Here is a 16,670-nt window from a genome sequence, read left to right as displayed (position 1 = left end):
CAACCTATTACAAATACTGGTTAGGTGCAATTATACTCCTAAGGGAAGCTTCAACTATCTAGTGGAAAGCACTTTTTTCCCCCCAGAAAAGTCCTATCTCTTTGAAAATGCACACTACCCTTCTTCCTTTCCGCACATGAAATGACCCAACTTTGTAGGAACCAACAAACTGTCACCAGGCCAAATACAGGGATCTTGAAGCATATCTGAAACTTGAATATATTTATTACAGACATCTTAAGACCCGTAAACTCTGCTCTGGATCACATCACTCCAGGATCTCAGAGCTGTTCATGATTGTACAGGAAGTGGGAAGTATCATAGGCTCACAAAGGATAACTGATAGAACTCAGTGTGGTACTTCAGGAACATCAAAACATTGTGCGACATGCAAAAGACTATTCACGAATCACACAAAATATACATTCATTGTGCCATCCATCACATTAACAATTGAGCTGAAAATACATCACATCCAGCTAAGATAACTGTGAAAGGAAGAAGCTGGTTTGAATAATACCTTTAGGTTCCGAGTAATCCAGTACAAAGTTTAAATAGAATGGCCAGAGAAACAAGAAAGAGGTGGGGATGGGAAGAGACAAGTACAGGAAGCAAGGTTTCTGAACCTCCTGGTCTGCAGGCCTTCCTAACTCACTGAAAGAACGAATAGAAGCTACCCTCTGAGGCATCCTATTCAGTTTCAATGAGGGCTTTTATTTTTTAACCTGTAATCATACAAAATTGTACCAGCTTTGAGAGTTTGCCCACCCTGTTTCAGTCACTAAATCCAAACATCCCTAGAAAATCTGTATAAAGATAAATCTCTCAGGACAAAGTATTTACAACCAGCAAACTCACACACGAAACTGAATTAAATTAAAGGTGAAATAAATGTGTAAACACGTTCATAGTGCATCTCTTCTTCATGAGCTCCTGACCACTGTCCTTTCTCTCTCCCCTAGGGCAAAGTAGGGGGGAACTGTAAATTTACAGATAGATACAAGGTGTGAGGCTTCCCTTTGACATGTTTCTGCTGGCAAAGGAGACTATTTTCCAAAGAACATCTGACAAGAACAGAAGATTCTGTGGAAATCTCCTAAGAGTGAGAGTCATCAGAAAATCGGTGCTGGGACCCCATCTTCATTACAGAGTTAGCAGCCCACTCCCCCACCCCATCCCAATCAAACGTCTAGTCCAGAATTCTGTGGAAAGACGTTATCCTGCCCAGGAGCTCTCCAGATAGGATCAGAAAGACAGAGCCTGCAAATGGAAAGGAAGATAAGCTAACAATGTGCTTTGGGTAAGAAGTCCCAGCCTGAGGCGTAGCCTAGGCTGCGGAGCCCCGGGCTGCGCCGGCCTCAGTGGGAGGTAGTCAGCGTGTCTGAGGTAGAAGACCCCGGGGAAGGAACGCAGGGCGAGGCGCTGGACTTCTCTGAGGATTCTTCGGCCTTCTCCTCGCTTCCCGGTGGGGTGGCAGGAGAGATGGGCAAGAGGCCCTCCTTTTCTCGTTTCTTCTGTTTCATTCGACGGTTCTGGAACCAGATCTTCACCTGGGTCTCATTGAGCTGCAAGGACGCGGCGATCTCCACCCTGCGGGCGCGCGTCAGATACTTGTTGAAGTGGAATTCCTTCTCCAGCTCCGTGAGCTGCTTGGTGGTGAAGTTGGTGCGCACCGCATTGGGTTGACCGACGTAGCCGTACTCTCCAACTTTTCCTGGGGCAGGGTGGGAAGCCATGGGAGAAAAAGGTACAATTTTAACAGTCGGTATGAGATCCTCTACAGGTTCAGAACGATATTCAGATAAAGAGGAATGGAGAATTTCTCAGACTGGGCTGGGAAGGGTGAGTGATGAGGTGCAAAGTGTTCATCTGAAGTCAGCAATCAGCGTGGTCAGATCGGTGACGAATGGAGCCTAGAGATATTACTAGAATTCCCCCAAGCACACACACCTACTCACTTCCTAATTCCAGAATCTCTAAAGCTCAGCCCCTTTGGAAACGCAACAGCCCCAGACCTTCCTTTGCCCCAACACACCTGAGCAATCCCCCAAACGCCCCATAACACTGGTGGAAGCAAGAACTTTTAAAAATATATATATATTAGTTTTCCTTAGAAACTAAGCATACCACCTCAATCAAGGAGCAACCACGGAATGGCAAGACTTACCTGTTTTGGGGGGGTTTCTTTTGACTTTCATCCAGTCAAAGGTCTGCGCTGGAGAAGAAGTTTCTGATGCAGGGGAGAGACAGGCTTCTTGGTGGCTGGCGTGGAGAGGGGACAAGGAGTTATTATACGTGGCCAGGGCCAGGTTCTGATGCTCTTGTCCATATGAGTGGTGAATGTACTGAGGCGATCCCACCGCGCCCCCGGCATAACCCTGGTGGTGGTGGTGATGTTGGACCATGGGAGATGAGAGGTTTCCAGAATAAACAGCGGGAGCGCACGAGGGGTACCCACCACTTACTTCTGCTTCCTGATTTAACGCGTAAGGGCTGTAAGGAGCGCCGAAGTTCTGGGCCCCGTAGCTTGGACCACAACTCGAGTGGGAGTAGGATACCCCCAGGTTCCCAGGAGTCTGGTAGGTGGCCGGCTGGGAGTGGTGATGGTGGTGGTGGTGGTGGTGGTGGGGCGAGCTGATCTGCACCCCCCTGCCTACTAGGAAGCGGTCGTCGCCGCCACAGCTGTTGGCACTGACCGCGCACGACTGGAAAGTTGTAATTCCATGGTCGGAGGGATAGGCTCGCGCAGAGCAGGTCCCCGAGTCGCCACCGCTGAGGATGGGGTATTCCAGGAAGGAGCTCATTCTTGCATTGTCCATCTGTCACTGAGTGACTGGGTCCTGAGAAGCCCTGGGTGACCGTGCCAACTTTCTCACTTCCTCCATGGGGCCGAAGAAGAAAAATGATATGAATGTACAGTGCGCAGGAGGGGGGGCAGGAGGGCGGAGGGCGCTACGGCAGGCACGTGACCGTGGCAGCCAATGGCGGAGCCTCCTGCGAAAGTTTGCTGGCTCCCGCAGTGATGGATCACCGTTTCGGTGGCATTTAAATCCCAGGCGCTCCTCAGTCTAGGTGATGCGCAGTCGCCCCCCCAGGCGGCCCAGGCGGCGGTAGCAGCTGCGGCGGCTGCAGGGGCAGATTCGGAACGCTGGGGCGAAAGGGAGAGGAGCCTGCCTTCTAAGCGCGCCGACTCCGCTCGCCCCCCTCCCTCTGGGAGGTGGGGGCTGGGAGGCATCTTCCCCACCCCGGTCTCCGCCCTCTTCCCCACCGCACAGGAAAGATGATGAGCTGACCAGAGGTGAGAAGGGAAGAGGGTTCCGCGCTCTTTTGGGTGGGGAATCAGTGGGCCAGAGCTCGGGTCGTGCCGAGCAGGAAGGGCTAGAACCCAGCCGACCTCGCTGCCCAAACTCCCCCGGACCCGGAGCTTTCCCTGCAGTCCCCGCTGTGGTGCCTTGGGGCCGTGGGCAGCGCGGAGCGTGGTGGCGTAGAACGAGATTGGGCCACCAGCTCTCCAGGCTCCAAGGAGTAATAAAGGCCGCGGATGGCTGACTAAAAGGAACCTGGGTGGGCGTGGAGAAGACGTGGACAAGAAAAGAAACTTTCTTTCTCCACGGAGGTCTTGGAGGCTCCCTACCTCCACCCCTTCTCCCCCACACTATTAGTATGGCAATGAGAAGCTTTTGTAATTCGATGCCTGATAACCGGGTGAGCCCTGGGAGCAGAGCCTGCCGGAAAAGGCCGGGACTGGCCGGGTTCATTGCCCTCCCTCTCTGCTCGCTCTCCGCCCCTTTCTCCGCCCCACTCAGCTTTGCTCTGGGAGTCTGATGAGAAGCGGAGCTGCTGGGCCGCTGGATTTTACAGGGTAGGAGGCGGAGGGGAGAGAGATGACGCTAGAGGACGTGGCCAGCGTGGGGGCCGGGCCCTGCGCTGCAGGCCATCTGCCGGCTCCGCCAGACCTCGGAGCCTACGCGGTCTGGCGGTGATCTCAAAGGGCCAGACCACAGCTCCCACAAAGTACGTTGTCTCCCCTCCCCCACCCCCTGCAACGTTTCTGGTTTTCTTAGGGAAGAATGTCAGGAGTTTGCTGAAATTCCTTTATGCACATACACACCCATTCTACAACACATCTGAAGTGGGGGTGTGGGCTGGTAGGTGGGGCGGGGGCAGTGGACAGATGGCTGATGGTGGAGGAAACATTTTCTTGCCCAACAACACGTCCTCTCCTTTGACTGCGTTGTGTGAACTTTTAAGTCTTTCCCTAGAGAGACACGTTCGAATCTGAGCGTCACCCCAGGTCAGGGGTCCTGTTCTCCATCACCCTCCTACCACCCTGATGCTGATGAGCCATTAATCGCTGTTTACTATTAGGTTTCTTGTCAACCCTTGGCTTGTAAAGAGAAAAGGCCAAGCAGAGGCCCAGGCTGAGAGGTGATGTATTCTTAGGTAGAAGAAATCCGGAGATCATCCAGGAAGCTTTGCAACCAGTGATGTATAGACCTTACACTGACCATATTTACTCATCTGAATCCCACAGATGAAATTTATCTGAGGATTGTATGTGGATCTGGGGATCACATGCCCCTGTAGTTTTCCCTTCCCAGTTGGAAGAAGTAAGTTTTGCTTAAGGCCAGCAAGCACATTTCACGGGTGTTAGTGAACCTTTCAGATTTCTGCATTCTGTTCTTCACATATAGAAGTTCCTCCCAAACCTGCCCTCCTCCAAGGGAAAACTTGCAGAAATTTGATTATAGACTCCCGTCAGTGGCAAAAAATCCATTTTCCCTAAACATTTTCCTTTGAAAAGGTATTTATATGACCTTTGACCTAGCCCCCATCACGTTTAAGAGGGTACACAAGCAGGAAAAGTCACTCCTGCCCCAGTTTCAGCACCTGGGGAACTTCATCCTGGAGAAGGGAACAGGCATGGTGGCCCTCCTGGGGGCGGCTTCCATGGGAGCGCCCAGGCCTCCAGCACTGGGGAGAGATGAGGCTCCTGGGGCGGGGGGGGGGGCGGGGGGGCGGGACGTGAGGGAATCAGTGCTGATAGTGCGGAGGTTCTGCTCTCCGAACAGAAGCTGGTCGTTACGTCCTCCCCCTTGGCTTCGTTCCTGGCCCTTTCTTGCTCTCCAAGCGCCCGTTTACGTTACCCCCTCGGCCACAAGCTTGTACCACAAAACCACCCCTGGCCACAACTGCTCTCCTTCTTCTGATACTTCGCCTCTGCGCTCCTCTTGGACTCTCTTCCTCCCCGCACAGCTCTTTTCAGGGCCAGGAGGGTGGGTGCACTTCTTGGAATCACAGGCTTGCACCCGGGCTCCGCGACCCACCCCGCCACCGCGCACTGCTCTCGGCAGGCCCGACTCTGGCAGCCGCGCCGGCTCCGCCCCGGCTGGCCGCCCCGAGCGCGGATCTCCCTGCGCCGCTCACAAAGACGGCCTCCCTGGCCTCGAGCCCGCAGGCTTCCGTAGCTCGGGTCCTTCCCCACCCCCACGAAAGCCTGGGGCTCATTCTACCTCGTAGGAGACCCTCCGTCCTCCCGGCGAGTAGGCGAGCGCCCCACGACTCGAGCTAAAGTACCTTTAAAGCCCGGGGAGAGTGTGTGCAAGGGTAGTTTGGTTCCAATTTAAATGATCCTCTGTGAGCAGCTTGCCCGGCTCCGAGCGCCTCTTTCCGGGCCCTTCTACTAGAAAGGGAACGAGCGAGCAGCAGACAAAACGCCGCCGAGGCCGCGAGCTGTTCCTGGCATCCGCCGCTCGTCCAAGCTGTTGTTTTAAAAGAGCAATAAAAATGAATTATGACTAAACGCCTTCTAACTTAATGCTTTCGGACGGGGATCCCCGGCAAATACGTAAGAGGATTTTTATTTGTGCATGTGTTCCTGCAATTGATCTCTTTGATGACATTCTCATTCATAGAAAGCGTTTGATTTATGAGCGCAGGACGAATCGCAAACAGCAGCGGCTCAGCCCTGGCCGTTGCCCGGCCGCCCTGAGCGGTGCCGAGCCGGGGGCAGGAGACCAGCCGCGGTCCTCACGTGCCTCCGCCGCTCCCGGGATTTAGGGGGCAAAGGTGTGGGGGAAGGAAGAGAGCAAAACCTTAGAGGAAGATCCCGGTTTCAGTATCACTTCCGAGCCTGTGCTATTAAGAGCAGGGTTCTTAAATCAACCCGCCCCCAACACATGTTGCTTACGCGCTGCGTTTTCTCACGGTAAGTAGCCGCCAGAGCAGAGCTCAGGAAGGGAGAGGCAAGCATGGGGAGACACAAGAAGGGGGCAAAAACAGAACAGCCCAGTAACACACCCTAGATCACGTTTTATTGGTATTTCATTTAAAGTGCTTTGTCGCTTTCTTTTTCTAGAAGCTGGTTAATTTATAACTTAGGGTGCAGAAACACTCCGTTTTAAATCCCAACTTGCTAACCTGACTTCAAAGTTCTAATGCTCCATTATTTGCCGTGTAAACAGATTGAAGAATGAAATATTGATTTTTCTGGCCCTGGGGCGGGGGCGGGGGGAAGAATCCTAGAATGACTGAACCAGAGGATTGGAAAGAATCCTTTCTGAAATGTATTTGCCAGCTAGTGACCATCGTTTTCTTTTATTTTTATTGTTCTCTGTCTTTTAGGTTTATTTGCCTGGACCCATCAACAGCTGGGAGACTAATCAACAACATTGAAAATGTTCGGGAATTTGTGGGGGAGGAGTTGGAATGTAGATGTTTGAAACAAATGTGTATAAATAAATGAATTGTTTATAACTTAGTTATTGACCTAGAGACTGGTAGCTTGTTAAAGAAACTCTATGTTCCTGGAGTCGGGGATTTCTGTAGGCACTTTATTTCTCCACTTTCAGAAGGTTGGGCTTGGCCCAACACTGAGGCTGCCCAATCCTCTTTCTCTTACCAATTTAAACCAATAGCTTGGACCTCTACACTGAAAAACCAAATTCATTCCCTTAGAAAAAAAATCATTTATCAGACACTCTAACCTTTTCCTGGCTTTCTTTTTTTGTTGCTGCCTATTGAAGATTTTGCTCGTACCCCCTTAATAAATATATTAAGATTGAAAAAGAAGATGAATTGTGACCAGAATTTTATTTACCAAGTTAGACTAAAAGAAGAAAAAGAAACCGTCAGGAGCTTGGAGAAAGAGGGGGAGGAAAAAAATAAGAAAGCTACTTATAGCAAAGGAGAATTTATTCTACCAAAAATACGCATGACAATGCATCCTAATGTAATACAAAAATAAAAAGAAAGTGAAGATACAATTATATGATCACTTTCTTGCAGGCCTCATATATTGCTTTCAGTAAATCACATAGAGGGTTGTTGGATTAGATTTAAAACAACTAAAGCTCCAAAATAATCTGTAAAAGATGCCTCTGAAAGTGGGTCAGGGGAATCACTAAACAGAAAATCTTCAACATTTAGAGGAGGGAGAGGGTAGGTCAAGAAAAAATAAAATAAAAATCAACTCTCAGAATAAAAGAAGGCCAAACCACCTGGTCAAAGGGGTTTTGTTTTGTGATGCTTTGTTTTTGCTTTAATGTTTTTAGTAATTCAGATGCTGCAAGTCGATTGTGGTGAGTGTGTCTGTAAAAAAGTCAAAGCTGTCAGCTGAAATATCTACAGGACTGTCGAGGGAACCTGGCAAACTGGGCGAGACTGCATCTGAAAGCTGCAGGCAGGAATCTGTGGAAAAAACGTTAAAGTCCTGCAAGGAGGGGACCTCGAGGGCCTCGGGACTGTCATTGTTTAGGCCAGAGCCACAGTTCTGGCCCATTGTTGACAAGCAGTTAGGAACAGTGGGTGACTGGTGCTGAAAATGTTTCAGATTTTTCTCATTGCTGGTTAAAGGCGAAACTGGGAAACTTTGGGAGTCGCCATTGTGTCCGTTGGGAGCCTGCTGCTGAGAGAGGGCATTCTGCTGAAAAGTGTAGCCTTCCCTCTCCAGAAGGGCCCCGGAGACGCTGAGGGCTTGCTCAAACAGGGACTTCTCTTCCTCGTCCTCTTCCACTTTCTCCGCGTCTTCCAGGCTTTTAAATTTCCCTTCGCCGTTCTGGTTCTCCTTGCACTGGGTCTGCCTCTTGTGCTTCATCCTCCGGTTCTGAAACCACACCTTCACTTGTCTCTCAGTCAAATCCAGCAGCGCTGCGATTTCCACCCTCCGGGGTCTGCAGAGGTACTTGTTGAAATGAAATTCTTTCTCCAGCTCTAAAAGCTGCGTGTTGGTGTAAGCAGTTCTCAGGCGCCGCGAGCCCCCTCCGCTGCCATCCGCGATTTCCAGGGATTCTGCGGAGAGGGAAACCGAGAAAAGACACACTCACAGTTGGAGGTGGAGGGGTCCGCAGAGGGGTTACCGCACTAGAGAATAAATGCAGCAGAAAAGATCAACGGCAACAAGATGGCCGCCCCTGGATGCAGGAGGGCTATTGTGCCGCCTTCCCTGGGCGCCCAGCCTGGGGAGACCCCATCTCTTCCACCTCCGTCCGACTCCTGCCTGCAGCTCCCCCCAACCTCTGCATCCGGGAGCAAACTTTATATTACCCACACCACAATTTATAATTAATGCATCAGCTGCTTAGCTGAGCAAGAGCGATCTATCACTCTTCATTACTGTCAAAAAGCCAAACTCTAGGACAACGAGACAAGAGGAGGTCAGTTCCAACTCAAATAAATCATCCCACATTACACAAGTTAGGGAAAGTTCCTCCCCCCGCTTCTTAAAAATATATGTCTCATTGTGGAGCGTAGGATGCCTTTTCTCTCCATCAAACCCACTCCTGAGCCCACAGGGGAAGGGAAGGCAGCCAAGCATCTCTCCCTCTCCGCCTTCTCTCCCAGCCCACGCTCCCCTCCCCCCCAAGAACCGCTCTCCGGGCAGCCCCGAAGGGGCCCGGGGTCCCGGGACCTGGGGCCACGTCTTCGGACTGACCTTTGTGGCCGAGGCAGGCAGGGCCAGTGGTGGTGGCGGCTGAGGCGGGCGGCAGCGCGGTTTTCTTGGCCGCCTTCTTCTCCTTCATCCAGGGGTACTCGGGCGGCTGCAGGGCGCCGGCGGGCCCTGGGCTGCCGCGGCTGCCCGCGGGGCTCGGCTTGGGGCGGCCGCCAGCGCCGTGGCGAGGGTGACTGCCCGGGTTCAGGCTGGGAATGGTCTGCTCAAAAGGAGGAGGAATCAGTGTCGAGTGTGAAAGCGTCGAGGTCTTGATTGATGAACTTTGAAATGTATCAGCGACAGGGGGAAAAGATGTCAGGCACTCAGCGAGCGACGGCTGGCTATTGATAAAACCAATCTCTCGCTCAAATTCGTAATTCATGGCCTTCTCCTTGGAGCCCCCTCGGAGAAAAAGTTCCCTCTTCTGGAGGGGCTTTGGGGGGGCGAGGCCCAGGAAAAAGGCGAGTGCGGAGGGAAAAAAATCTATCATAGAAGATCGCTGCTGGGGTGTTTTTTTTCTAATTCACTGATTACAGCCGTATGGGGACCGCGCTACTATTAAACTATTGAATTCATGGAGACAAGGTTGAAATTGGACCGAATTGGCTGTCACATGATTGCTTCTGCCCAATGACAATTTGGGCTTTAATCAAAAGAAGCCACTGTCTGTTTGATTGATCCAAAAAAGTCGGGAAGGAACGCCTCATTGGGGGCCAGCGAGGCTTTATTTACACTTTTTTCTGGGCAAAAATACATAGATGAGGGTGTGGGTGGGGATGCCCGGTAGTGCGTGGGGGCGAGGGTGCCTGCCTGCCTTCCCATCCGCAAGGACCTGGTGTGCGCGCTTGGCAGTGCGTGAGAGCGTGCGAGTGTGAGCCCTGCTGCCGGTCCCGCCGGAGGCTGCCCTCTGCCTCCCCCGCGCGCTCCGCGCATTGTTTGGGACTGTCGGGAAGACGCCTCGCACCTCACAAATCATTTAAGCACCTCCGTCTGACGCCTGCAGTCATTAACAAAGTAATCCATTAATCTTCAAAGTTTTGACACCCGAGGGCCCCCCATCCCAACCACATAAGTTCTACTAAGGCAGGAGGAAGGAGCAGAAGGAGAGGAGAGATATGAGAGAAAGAGAGGAGAGAAAGAGAGAGAGAGAGAGAGATTCTTGGGGAACCCCCCCTTTTATTTTTCTCCTCCGCCTTTTCCAAAATCATTTCCTGGATCTCAGAACTGATCTCCTCTCTGTCTCTGTCTTCTGTCTGTCTTTCCCTCTTTCTCGCCCTCCTCTCTCCTCTCCCCCTCCCTCTCCTCCGTCCACTTCTCCTTCCCTCCCCACATCCGCAGGCCCTCCTCGAACCCCTCCCAATGCCCAGCTTCGAGTCCGCTCCCCTAGACCCGACCCGGGCCCATTGTTAGCCGGCTTTTCCACCGCAGCTTTGCGTCTGGCTCCAGAAGGAAGCGGAAAACGGGAGGCTGCTCTCGACGCTTCCCCATCTTCCTGCGCCATCAACTTTTCAGGAGTGGCTGGAGAGAGATAGATGCATGTGCCAAGCAAGACAACAAACCCAGGTCCATGTGTTCAAATCCTTGTAGCCAGGGCGGCGGCCAGCCAAAGAAATGTCGCCCCGGAGCAGGCGTGTGCGGCTCCTGGCATTCTGGGTTTCATACCCGTAGGGCTCGGGTGCGGTGAGTATTTCCGTTTTCCAGGAAGTCTGTTGGAAGTTAGCAGCAGGGAGGGAGAAGGTGCCTGTTTCTCTCTTTTCCTTTTCTCCCCTTCTCCTTGTCGCTCTGATTGGGGGCTTGTGGGTTCAGATGCAGTGAGTACTCCCCGGCCGCCCCAATTGTCTCCCGCACCTTCCTGCTCCTTGGCCACCAGGGATGTGTGCACTCAGGTTCTGTTGTGGGAACCAGCACCGCAGGTGAGACAAGGCGACCCCAAGGAGGAATTAGAATGTTTCTCTTTCTCTGTTCTCTGCCTCTCTCTTTTCTCCAATTCTGCAACTTGAGACTGAGCACATCTTGGACTGTGCTGGAGAGTTCAAAAGATAACACCTTTAGATGCCAAAAAAAAAAAAAAACTTTAAAAAAATCCACCAAGCTAGAAGGAAGGGAGGAGGCTGGAGGCTGAGAGAGAAATCTGAAGGTATCTCTTTTCCCCCAAACCCTGAGGATGATAATTCCCGTTTGCTTCCTTTGAAATGGACCAAGTGATCAGACTCCCCCAGAGCGGCAGGCATCAGTGGCAGGAAAATAAATCATTCTGATGGCTAGGGAGAGAGAGGTTGGTGGGAGAAAGCCCTATGTAGAAAACAAGCAAGGCCGTGCAAGGCGCAAGGACAGGACTCCATCTCTGAAGCCGGCATCAAAGGGGGCTTGGGTTGGAAATTAGATATAAAGTGCCCTCCGTCGCTGACTAGCTCAGAGCATTGCCTTACAGATAGAGGTGCTATTTTGGAAAATGTGAGGTTTTTCAGTTTTCGTGCTTTTATTCCAAACAAAGCTCTGAAGGAAGTCTGGGCGCGATCAATCTTGCTCACCAAAAGCCTTGACAGCTTCTAGCCCTTGAGAACACATTTCAGCTTCGAGCTCTTTCCAAGATCAAATGTGGCCGAGCAAAGAGGAGAGCAGGAAACGCAAGTAAACAAGGAAAACTAGTCTTTCTTAAGATATTTTTTTGGCAGCAGAAAGAGTTATAAGGCCGCTTTTTTTAAAGGTGCTTTGCAGACTCTGGGATGGCAGCTTTTGGCATTTGCTTCTACCAGAAAATATTGAGGGGTTAAGGGGGGGCAAAAGAGAGGGAGCAGCGCTGCCCTGGTATCTCCAAGGCTTTGTCAGGGGCTGCGTGGGTGAGAGCTTTCTGCTGCCGCAGCCGCCTTAATTCAAACACCATCTGGAAGAAAACCCCTTTCTTTCACCATTCAACACTGGAATCTTCTCCAAATCTATTACTTTAACTCAGGAGATATTTTAATAAGGATTTCTTTTTAATATCTAGGAAGCTGGAGGTGAGATGGATGTTTTTGCTTTGAAAGCCAAAATGAATGTCTTGACTGGCAAGATGTAGAAAATCCGATTGGAATCTCATTTTAAAACGCTGCCCTGGGGGAAGGAGGAAGCCTCCAAGCCAGTCGTCCCTCCGCTAAATAGTAGATTTTAGAAGTGGGTTCCAATAGTAGAATTTCTGAAAGATATTCCTCTCTGAGTAGACCCCCCTCTTCCTTATTTTCCTAGGTAATTTTAATCTTCTGCACCTCTTTAAAAATAGTACTTAAAAGAAGACTCTTGAATCTGTTCAGCCTGCTTAATTTAGAGGTGAACAACCCGAAGGGCGGAAGCTCCAGTCCTTACAAAGACTGATTTTTCCAGCCTCTCTCTTTTTGAGATGTGCCCCATTTCAGCAGCGGGGCTGAATGTGCCACATTCAACCAAGCGCACTCCTTCCACAGCCCAAAGTCTTCAGCTGTATATATGGAGACCCAGGACAGATGTGGGGGAAGCACCTCTGGCTGGGAGAGAAACACCCAGATCTTTACCGCCTAGGCTTGCATCTTCCGATCCCTTTTCTTTTTCTTAAAACGTGTGGAGGTTTCCTAAAAGCAGCTCCTGCAGGTACCCAGAAATGGCTCCAGTGCCTGTGTCTAAAGATTATCTGAGGGAGCTTCTTGGGGGAGCGGGGGAGACAGAGGCCACAAAGATGGGTATTTTGGATTGCAAACAAAATGGCGACATTTCCCACCTCTGCCTCAGAAACAGAATTCAAGGAGAAGGGGGATTCATTTGCCACATCAGAGGTTCCTGATCCCGGGATGCAGGTAGTTCCTCATGTCCAGCTTTGAAGGAGGATGCTGATGAGGATGCAGTTTGGAGGTCTGAGCTTTCTGAATGTGGTTCCTTCTCTGAGCAAGTCTTTGCTCTAAAGATGAAAATAGTTCCTTTTCCTGCGCCTGCCTCAGCCTCTGCCAGCCAGCCAGTCGGCAGCCCAGAAATAGAAATGTAATATTTAGCTCCTGTAGCATCAAATGAAACAAGTACTTATAAAATTGCGTTTTTATTAAAAAGACATTCATTTCCTTTCTCTCTCCCCCTCCCCCTGGGGCCATAAAAAGAAACCAGAGAGTGAAGAAGGAGAGGAAATAAATCCAGAGAAAGCCAAATCCTAAATTCCGAGAGGAAGCCGATGCTGGGACTTGAGCAGTCCGAGGAAGGGCTCAGCCTTTCTTGGGCGGGGGACCTGGGCGAGCCTCGGTCTCTTTCCAGCCGCCTCGCTCCTAATGGCAATTTTAGAAGCGATTCTTTCCTCCTGGTTATATGAAGGACCAAGAAGCATTCGCGGAGAGTCCAGTTGCTCCTGGAAAGCGCTCGGCATCCTCGGCGTGGCTGGCCAGTCCCCAGGTTGAGATGTGGGCCAGAAGGCTTCGACCGGAGGAAGATCCAGGACAAGAAGACAGCCCGCTTACTCCCGGGTGGGGCCGCCCGGCACCTGTGCGCCCCCCGCCGCGCCTGGGCCGCTGCCTTTGTTTCTCCTGCAGTCAACTCTCCGAAGCCCCTGTGCCCGCTGACGGCCTCCGTGGCAGCTGGGAACCAGGCAGCCCAGCAGGCTGGCCGCTCGGCGTCTCCAGAGCTGCAGCCGCCCGGAGCTCCGGCTGCCTTCCAGAGAATTCGCCGTTCTCCGAGTGGAGCCTCCCCGCCAGGCCCAGCCGGAGCTGCAGCGCGGCTGCGGCCTGCTCCGCCACTTCGCCTCCATTCCACGCAGACCCCCATCTTCAGTCAAAGAACCCCTTCCGAACGCGGATATTATTCAGAATAAAAACTTTATTTTGTTTTGTTTTGTTTCTCAGAGTGTGAGCAGCAAGGAATGTAGAACTCTCAAAACACATGTAGCATTTTTCGCCTTTACAGATTGTTTTCTTCAGTTTCGCCGGATGTTACAAATTAAATTACCGCTTTTTGAAAGCTGGACGCTCTCTGGTATTATTGCATCATTACCGTTTTTTATAAAAGAATTACATTTCCCTTTCAAATAAAAATTTTCCTACGTACGCCAATACACTATTGAACAAAAGGCCCAAGAAACCTTCTGAACAATCAGGGTACAGAATTTCTTTAATATAAATACGAACGGATGGGGATAAATAATATTTAAAACTTAGATTACTCAATGCTTGCAAAAAAATATAAATAAATCTGACTGTTCACCAGCATACACACACGGAAAGACGTACACGTAGTTAACCTTGCACAGGGGGTCCCTGTCTCAAAGCGCCTTTGATTTTTTTTTCTCGCTCTTTACAAGAAGTGCAATTAAAAAACTAAAATTAAAAAAAAGTAATCGCGTCCCCTCGGGAGCCATAATGTACGAACAAATTCACATTGAAGAACTCGGCTAGAAAATTTGTTCATATACCCTGTTTCTGATCAAAGAGTAGAGAAGGTAGAGGGCGCAGGGCAGGCGGCCAACGAGGGGCGGGAGGAGATAAATATCGCTACTGATACAGACAGCCATTCCAGCAACCAAGATTGCTACGTCACAAAAACTATAAAAACGAGTTACCAAAGAAAACAAAACGGGGAGAGGGGAGGGAGCAGAGGAGAGAGAGAAAAGGGAGGGGCAGGGAGAACCTTAAAACAAAAAAAGCAAAGGAAGAGGAAAGGGGAGGGGGCTCTCCTGGCGCGCAGCCCCGAGCCCACCATCACAGGTGGGTGAGCTTGGGGGCTTCCTGAATTCTTCCCTGAGAAGGATGGTGGGCGGTAAGGTCCGTATAAGTGGGGTGCGGCTCCCCTGGCCCGGGCCCGTGATGGTGGCCGCTGCCCAGCGGCCCAGCACCCCCGTAGTCCATGGTGGCCGAGGCGGCGTGAGGGAGGTGAGTTAGGCCATAGAGGGCCGGCCCAGAGTTGCTCAAGGGCTCCACATAGCTGCCCCCTACGAAGACGGGGCTTCCCTGTAAGTGTGGGGTCCCATAGCTGCCGTTGCCCTGCAGGCCATGCGCGTGCGGGTCATAGTCGGGTGTGCCCCCTGCCCCTGCCCCCGCGGCTGTGTAGCGCTTCTGTGGGGGCGGCGGTGCGCAGCTGGGCAGGGCTGCGGGATAGGAGGCAGGGGGCAGCCCATAGGCGCCCTGGGGGGGCTTGGAGAAAGGCGGGGGCGACTGGGGCTCGTAGGGAACACTGTTGACCAGCGAATGCATTGAGTTCAGATAGCCGCCTGCACCGGGGGGCACAGGGCTGCGACTTGGGGATTGGCCCCCTGATGACGTCAGCATGCCCTTGCCCTTCTGATCCTTCTTGTACTTCATGCGGCGATTCTGGAACCAGATCTTGATCTGGCGCTCGGTGAGATTCAGCAGGTTGGCCATCTCCACCCGGCGTGGCCGGCACAGGTAGCGGTTGAAGTGGAATTCCTTCTCCAGCTCGACCAGCTGCGCGCTCGTGTAGGCCGTGCGCGCCCGCTTGGAGGACGCCTGCCCAGGCGGACTCTTGTCGCCCGCGCAGCTCTCTCCTGCCAGGACAGAAGAGTAGAGGAAGAGTGGCGTCAGGGGCGGCTCCGCAACCCCGCCCCGTCCCTGACCTGACCAGGCTCCGCCTGGCTCCAGACCCCAGAGCCCTCCATTTGTCAGGGCTCAGAAAGGGGGAGGAGGAACTAGGTGCTGTCCTCCGTCCTGGACAGTGCTGGGAGCTGGGTAGCTAGCCCCTCATTCAGTCAAATTGTAAATCAGCCTTCTCCGACGCGGGAGGGGGGTAGAGGAAAAGAAAGCAGAACCTCCAGTTTGCCTTCCTGGTCTGTATTTCCTTCCTGGAGCTACTCACTTTCTGACTCCTTCATGACCCTGCAGGCCCACCAGACTGAAGCTCCCTATGGGCAGGTCTCACCACCTTCATTCCCTTCACAAATGAAATGTGGGCCACCTAATACATGCTCAATAAACCTTCCCCTCATTCACTGTCTGTCTGAAGGATTGGACAGTTACCTCAACTGGCCACTTATTTAACCTCCTCAGTGGAGATGGATGGAGTAGAAGCCCCAGTCTGGAAGCTTTTTCTGCCCAAAGAAAGAGGTCTCATTAACAGTATCCATTTCTAGTGGGGAGGCCCAGACTCCCGATGCTGTACCCTATTACTTAGGGTTCTCCATGTTCTCCAGCAGCCTGCCCCAGCTTTGCTTACTAATCTTGTGACCTCCTGTCTTCCCTGTCCTCCAAATCGTAGCTCAGGAAGGTCCTAGATTCTCAGAACAGCACTGGCAACTGGAAAAGGCAGGGGCAAGAGTAATCAAGAGTACTGGGAAGCCGCAAGACCCAGGGCCTATCATCCACTGGAGTCAGGTTCCAGGAAGCCCATGTGGTTCCCATTAGGATGACAAGTCTGAATCCCCTCCCCCAGGAGATCCCTGGCTTCCTTCATTGTGCTAAGTCTGAGGAGGGCCTTCCCAGTGGTAAGACAGCCAGCCACTCCATCTGCTGGAGCAGAAATTTAAAATAGGCTCTGATGATAAGCAAAGTATTGATTCTGAATTGGAGGGTGATTAAGACTGCTTTTATTGTGCCACATTTCAGTGTGGAGTGGGTGTCACTAGTTCATTAAAAACGAGTTGTGCTAAAAAGAGAGTGGAGCTCAGGTCTGTTGGGCACAAAGGTCCTCACTGCGACAAAAGTGGAACACGAAGAGACTCCTAACTTACTAGGCCCCACTTGCTCTTGGGGAAATCCAGAGAGGATTCCATTAGCTCTCTGGGGTTCATAAACTCTCTCTGGGG

The 16,670-nt window shown here is 51.8% G+C and overlaps 3 protein-coding genes and 1 long non-coding RNA gene across 7 annotated transcripts in view; 1 reads left to right on the top strand and 3 right to left on the bottom strand.

The window, feature by feature from the left end:
• Positions 1-207: 207 nt before the first annotated feature.
• Positions 208-2,962, bottom strand: HOXA1 (homeobox A1). 2 transcript variants are annotated; one of them, XM_037041253.1, is made up of 3 exons: positions 2,466-2,962; positions 2,168-2,262; positions 1,628-1,714 (listed from the first exon to the last, which is right to left on the bottom strand). In XM_037041253.1, the coding sequence occupies exons 1-2, from the start codon at positions 2,817-2,819 to the stop codon at positions 2,203-2,205; spliced, it is 414 nt and encodes a 137-aa protein (XP_036897148.1). In that variant the 5' UTR covers positions 2,820-2,962; the 3' UTR covers positions 1,628-1,714; positions 2,168-2,202. The 2 variants fall into 2 exon arrangements, with proteins under 2 accessions (XP_036897147.1, XP_036897148.1); XM_037041252.1 differs by having other exon boundaries at positions 208-1,714; positions 2,168-2,962.
• A 70-nt stretch (positions 2,963-3,032) lies between these two features.
• On the top strand, positions 3,033-6,760 carry LOC118983595 (uncharacterized). Its single transcript, XR_005065747.1, has 2 exons — positions 3,033-3,298; positions 6,625-6,760. It is a non-coding gene; the product is annotated as an uncharacterized LOC118983595 (long non-coding RNA).
• A 75-nt stretch (positions 6,761-6,835) lies between these two features.
• On the bottom strand, positions 6,836-10,051 carry HOXA2 (homeobox A2). Its single transcript, XM_037041251.1, has 2 exons — positions 8,933-10,051; positions 6,836-8,289 (listed from the first exon to the last, which is right to left on the bottom strand). Exons 1-2 carry the CDS (start codon positions 9,417-9,419, stop codon positions 7,550-7,552), a joined length of 1,227 nt encoding a protein of 408 aa, XP_036897146.1. The 5' UTR covers positions 9,420-10,051; the 3' UTR covers positions 6,836-7,549.
• Positions 10,052-12,509: 2,458 nt separating this feature from the next.
• The window catches only part of HOXA3 (homeobox A3), a 33,854-nt gene continuing 29,693 nt past the window's right edge, over positions 12,510-16,670 (bottom strand). For all 3 annotated transcript variants that reach the window (XM_037041247.1, XM_037041249.1, XM_037041248.1), the window contains one exon: positions 12,510-15,416. In XM_037041247.1, coding sequence (XP_036897142.1) covers positions 14,614-15,416 — 803 coding nt within the window. In that variant the 3' untranslated portion in view covers positions 12,510-14,613. The remainder of the gene's footprint in view (positions 15,417-16,670) is intronic.

This window comes from Sturnira hondurensis, unplaced genomic scaffold (assembly GCF_014824575.4).
Source record: "Sturnira hondurensis isolate 20B ecotype Veracruz unplaced genomic scaffold, ASM1482457v3 Scaffold0002840, whole genome shotgun sequence".
In the NCBI taxonomy this organism is placed as follows: Eukaryota; Metazoa; Chordata; class Mammalia; order Chiroptera; family Phyllostomidae; genus Sturnira; species Sturnira hondurensis.
This window is presented reverse-complemented; position numbering and strand designations above follow the sequence as displayed.